The sequence below is a fragment of the Salvelinus alpinus genome, chromosome 2 (assembly GCF_045679555.1).
Source record: "Salvelinus alpinus chromosome 2, SLU_Salpinus.1, whole genome shotgun sequence".
NCBI classification, from domain to species: Eukaryota; Metazoa; Chordata; class Actinopteri; order Salmoniformes; family Salmonidae; genus Salvelinus; species Salvelinus alpinus.
The window spans coordinates 129,425,524-129,431,523 of NC_092087.1; the positions used below are offsets into that span (position 1 = coordinate 129,425,524).

The 6,000-nt window shown below is 38.8% G+C and overlaps 1 protein-coding gene across 4 annotated transcripts in view; it reads right to left on the reverse strand.

Annotated features, from left to right (window-relative positions):
* LOC139568774 (complement C3-like) overlaps positions 1–5,447 on the reverse strand; it is a 45,038-nt gene extending 39,591 nt beyond the window's left edge. For 2 of the 4 annotated variants that reach the window (XR_011673659.1, XR_011673658.1), the window contains exons 1-2: positions 5,324–5,447; positions 569–764 (exon numbers count right to left, since the gene is read on the reverse strand). Coding sequence is in view for 2 of the 4 variants with exons in the window: in XM_071390854.1 (XP_071246955.1) it covers positions 569–764; positions 5,324–5,394 (267 nt within the window). In the remaining 2 variants the exon portion in view is untranslated. The remainder of the gene's footprint in view (positions 1–568; positions 765–5,323) is intronic. The other 2 variants (XM_071390854.1, XM_071390852.1) reach the window with 1 other exon arrangement.
* Positions 5,448–6,000: the final 553 nt, after the last annotated feature.

Here is a 6,000-nt window from a genome sequence, read left to right on the forward strand (position 1 = left end):
CTTGTTGTATACACTGGTAAACAGCTTAGCTGTCCAGTAGCAGAAAGGGACTGGAAGACCTGTGTAGAAAGGCTCAAAGACGAGCTTGATTTTCCTCTAGGATTTTGCCTGTGCTTAGCTCCATTCCGTTTCCTTTTTATCCTGAAAAAGTCCTTAATGATTACAAGCATACCCATAACGTGATGCAGACTTCACTATGCTTGAAAATATGGAGAGTAGTACTTAGTAATGTCTTGTATTGGATTTGCCACAAACATAACACTTTGTATTCAGGACAAAAAGTGAATTGTGCAGCTGCAACTTATTATGTTATTATTTTTACTCCTGAACTTTAGGTTTGCTATAAGGAAGGGGTTGAATACTTATTGACTCAAGACATATCAGCTTTTACCTGTTTTATTAATTAATTTGTAAACATTTCAAAAAACATAATTCCACTTTGGGGTAGGCCAGTGACAATTTTTTTTATTTTATTCAGTCTGTATCATAATATGTGGAAAAAGTCAAGGGGTGTGAATTCTTTCTGAAGCCATTTAATTTATGTGAGGAAACATGTATAAAGACTTACTTGAATGTCCTTAAGTGCCTGGTATTTGTTCACTGAATTCAGGGACACACTTGTGGTGTAAAGCGATTTATCGTGCGCAGGGAAGTCCATCACCTTGATTTGGACATTGAAGTCATCCCCTGAGTAACCTTGAGCTTCAACAAAGACCCTTTCCATGCTACCCACCCGTATAGGGTTAGGAGCAGACATGACATACCTGCAGTGATGAAGAGAGGGGAAAGGATGATTCAAAATATGGAGGGTGGAATATTGATTTGTGCTTGACTAAGCCCGGGATGTAATTCAGGGCACGTCACAGCACACTATAACACACTTTAAAGGTAATTTACAGTTGAGCTGACATGGGCAGCGTTTACCATGAATGTGATCTCCATGAACGTTGGTAAAAATGCCTTTAAAAGGCATATTGTTGGCTGTTCAGTGCACCACACGATAACACACCTTGCACTGAATCACAGGCTAGACCTTTTTGTTATGGAATGACTGACATCTGATCAATGTGTACATGCATCTGTCTGCGTGTGTGTTTTTTGGGGAATCTGTCTGCAGAAACATGCTGTGTTTGGAACAGCATAAGAATCCATTTCTAGTTCCCATTTCTCACGCCATTCATAAAGTATAGCAAAATGTAGTAAACTGCTGAGAAATGCATTACCCCTGAACAAGGTTCCAAACCAGTAGACTTATTCAACCATTCTGGCATGTCTAGTAGGCTAATGCTTCACTGACACCTCTATGCAAACTTTGGGTTGAAAAATCCTATAAACAGAATATGTTTTTTGGCAACCAAATATGTAGTTGATTTCAGTTGATTTGGCCATTGATAGGCGCAACTGTCCGTCAATCAAATGTATTTATAAAGCCCTTTTTACATCAGTCAGCAGATGTCACAAAGTGCTTACACAGAACCCAGCCTAAAACCCCAAAAGAGGAAGTAATGCAGATGTAGAAGCACAGTAGCTAGGGAACACTCCCTAGAAAAGTTGGGAACCTAGGATGAAACCTAGAGGAACCTGGCTCCGAGGGGTGGCCAGTCCTCTTCTGGCTGTGTCAAGTGGAGATTATAAGAGTGCATGGCCATTAAAGCCAGATCGTTCTTCAATATGTTCAAACGTTCATAGAGGACCAGCAGGGTCAAATAATAATCAGTGGTTGTAGAGGGTGCAATAGGTCAGCACCTCAGGAGTAAATGTCAGTTGGCTTTTCATAGCCGAGCATTCAGAGGTCAAGACTAGAGGTCGACCGATTACACAGAAGTATATATTTTTAAACCTGCATATTTAGCTAAAAGAAATCCAGGTTAGCAGGCAATATTAACCAGGTGAAATTGTGTCACTTCTCTTGCGTTCATTGCACGCAGAGTCAGGGTATATGCAACAGTTTGGGCCGCCTAATTTGCCAGAATTTTACGTAATTATGACATAACATTGAAGGTTGTGCAATGTAACAGGAATATTTTGACTTATGGATGCCACCCGTTTGATAAAATACAGAACGGTTCCATATTTCACTGAAAGAATAAACGTCTTGTTTTCGAGATGATAGTTTCCAGATTCGACCATATTAATGACCTAAGGCTCGTATTTCTGTGTTATTATGTTATAACTAAGTCTATGATTTGATAGAGCAGTCTGACTGAGCGATGGTAGGCACCAGCAGGCTCGTAAGCATTCATTCAAACAGCAATTTTGTGTGTTTTGCCAGCAGCTGGTCGCTGTGCTTCAAGCATTGAGCTGTTTATGACTTCAAGCCTATCAACTCCCGAGATTAGGCTGGTGTAACCGATGTGAAATGGCTAGCTAGTTAGCGGGGTGTGCGCTAAAAGTGTTTCAATCGGTGACATCACTCGCTCTGAGACTTTGAAGTAGTTGTTGCTCTGCAAGGGCCGCGGCTTTTGTGGAGCGATGGGTAACGCTGCTTCGAGGGTGGCTGTTGTCGATGTGTTCCTGGTTCGAGCCCAGGTAGGGGCGAGGAGAGGGACGGAAGCTATACTGTTACACTGGCAATACTAAAGTGCCTATAAGAACATCCAATAGTCAAAGGTATATGAAATACAAGTCATATAGAGAGAAATTGTGCTATAATTCCTATAATAATTACAACCTAAAACTTCTTACCTGGGAATATTGAAGACTCCTGTTAAAAGGAATCACCAGCTTTCATATGTTCTCATGTTCTGAGCAAGGAACTTAAATGCTAGCTTTTTTACATGGCACATATTGCACTTTTACTTTCTTCTCCAACACTTTGTTTTTGCATTATTTAAACCAAATTGAACATGTTTCATTATATTTTAGGCTAAATTGATTTTATTTATGTATTATATTAAGTTAAAATAAGTGTTCATTCAGTATTGTTGTAATTGTCATGATTACAAATACATATTTTAAAAAATTGGCAGATTTTAATATCCGTATCGGCTTTTTTTGGTCCTCCAATAATCGGTATCGGCGTTGAAAAATCATAATCGGTCGACCTCTAGTCAAGACGGTGGTTAAACAAAGACGATGTTTGTAGAGGTTGTTTAAAGACAACTAAACCATAGATTACAGTTTCTTCGGGCCCATAGACTACTTTTAGGGTGAGGATCCTCTTAAGTTGTAAAATCCTGAACTTCCCCTTTGATTTAAAAAGTGAACAATCCCTTTTAAGAATTTCCCCCCTCCTTTTTTTATAAAATATTGTACTTTTTTGTGTAATTGCAGGAAATAAAAATGTCATTGGTGTGTCATAACATTATGGTACCTGCAGTGACCATGCAAACAAAACGTGAATACATTCACAACCCATGCACAGTAACTGGTAAACAAGTTGTATGGCACTAATCACGTTTCCAACCACAGATCTTATGCAAGTAAAGTCAAATCATATGAAATAAAAAATCACAACAGCTGTGACGGAAACGGGAAGTTTCGATATAATTTTATAAAATGCAAACAGGTCATTTGTTTGTTTGACATGGTGTGGTCTTTTTGTGTCAGTAAAATATATTATATATAATAACCATCATATCGTACTTAACTTGGAGTCACGTGAAGATATGGTGTGAGGTCCTCCCACTATGACTCGGGAAACCATACTGTTTATTAGGCTACTGATGAAATAAATGATGATGAACTTCACAGGGTGGTGAAAGTGCACAGTGATCTTGATGATCCATTACAATAAATATTGAGGGTCTTATTCTGGCGATATGATGACAAATAAAAATATTATTGCTCTTATCCATAATAATCTCATCATCTAGACTAGCCTATCCGCACTGTATCTGCGAGCTGTTGGCTAGAGCAGTGATTCTCAACTGGGGGGTCACGACCCCCCACGTGCAGCACTTCCGCAGTGATGAAATGGCTAGCTACATTTTCACGCTGCACATACTCACTGACCAAAACAATAACGATTCTCACCCCACACATACCCACTTCAAGCGGAGATTGCTGCGTTTTTTTCGGAGAACAAGTTACATCTGGCTGAACATTTCGATTGAGAGGAGTAGCTCACAAAGTTTGCCGACCTGGCGGATATTTTTTTGAATCTGAATTCGCTCAAAGTGTCAACGCAAGGGACCGGGGCACAATCGACTTGAACAGAGGGACAACGTGGATGCTTTCAAGATGAAGCTTACCCTTTGGGCAAATCATATTTCTAACGGGACGATTGACATGTTTCCCAAATGCTGATTTCGAGATTCAGATTCTGATCAACAAAGCACACAGCGACACACTGAAAAAAACTGTTAAACAGGATCTTGTCAAGCACAGATAAACAGGTAAATTAGTTATTGTTCAGTATGTTAATTATTACTGACTTTACTTTTATTTTTACTTAAAAAAAAAAAAAAAAACTTTTATTACTTTTATTGAACTGGTTAAAAATTGACACCTTCAAGGTTGTGAAGCTATTCATATGGTAATTGCTGATTACGAAATCCTAATGATTGTTGTTGTTTCTATTTTAAACACTGCTATGTGTTACTGTTCATTAACATAATTGGACTGGTTTCGATGTCATATTCTGAATCTGATCATTTATTACACCCACTCCTGAACTGGTCGCCTAATTAAATGGCTTATTCTCTTGAATTGATAATAAATGTTTTCTCAGTTAATATGGCTGTGTAATGACTTTCTTTTATACCATAATAGTAGCCCGTTGAGACAGTCTATTTTGCAAGTGAAGCCTGTCCAAGAAGGTAGCTGCAATACAACATTACAAAATATAGCTGCAATACAACAGTCCATAATATTGGGTCACGACTCAATTGTCATTGTCAATTTTGGGTCCCCAGGCAAAACCAGTTGAGAACCACTGGTCTAGAGTACATGTGCCAAAACAAGATTAGGCACATTTGCTATTTAACGCAACAGTTTTTGTGACAAAACTATTGGTACTGTTGAAAATGCAATGGAAAAATATTGAACTTTAGATTTAGATTTTGTACATGAAAACTTAAGCAAAAAAGTACATTGTGTGCGCTACATCATTACACCCTGATTTTTATCCACAAAAAGTCAATTTTATCCGCAACATTCCTTTAAGCGGATTTTAGAATTTCGCATGAAAATCTGTCTCCAATTGGATGGAAATCTATCTCTTAATACTACCATTTTTAGAAGTAATATTTATTATTCATCAATGTTTCTATGACACGTTTACCATGACAATTCTAGGAATGATGGCTGATGTATTGCCTTCAGAATTGTGGGACCAAATGTTCGACCACATTGAAAACGATCTTATTTATGATGTACTCACAGCACTTCACCATTGGAGAGGATAGGGAGAGACAGAGCCACAGCGGCCAGCAACACCAGCTCCACCAGCATAACGTGGGTCTGATTCAAGTCCAAATTAATTAGCCCCACCCAGCCTCAAGCTTTTATCGTTGCATTTTCCCTCAGTTCCGCTCTTGACCCTCCCCTTTTGGGCGAGCGCCAGACAACATGCTCACCCTCCCACCCTGTATTTGTTCCGGGAACAGAGAGATACAGTACGAGACACCCTTAAACCCTACTTCTGCCACCTAATTAATGAGACTTTGAGTCTTTTCATCTTAACTGTGTGTAATTGTTTATTTATTGCTGTTAAGTCTATACCTACTGTAAGTGTGTCAGTGCTTAAAATGCCATGTGGGTATATTAAAAAACTTGGACTTGGGAAACCGGTTGGCTAGATAAATTAAATGAATGTGTGAAGGAGTTCAAATGAGAGACTCTTTCAAAGAAAAACAATAGGCTAAGTAGGTTTTTGTACTAAACTTAACTTTGACCAAATAGATGATTGAGCCCTACTTGCCCACCAATACTTGGTAATGTTTTATGACTTAGCTGGTGTGTGTGTGTGTGTGTGTTTACTGATTGATCGTTTCAACAACAGCAGCTCTTATCTCTCTCTGAAAGCAGTGTTTGTTATGTGAAAGGCTAGTGGGAAAG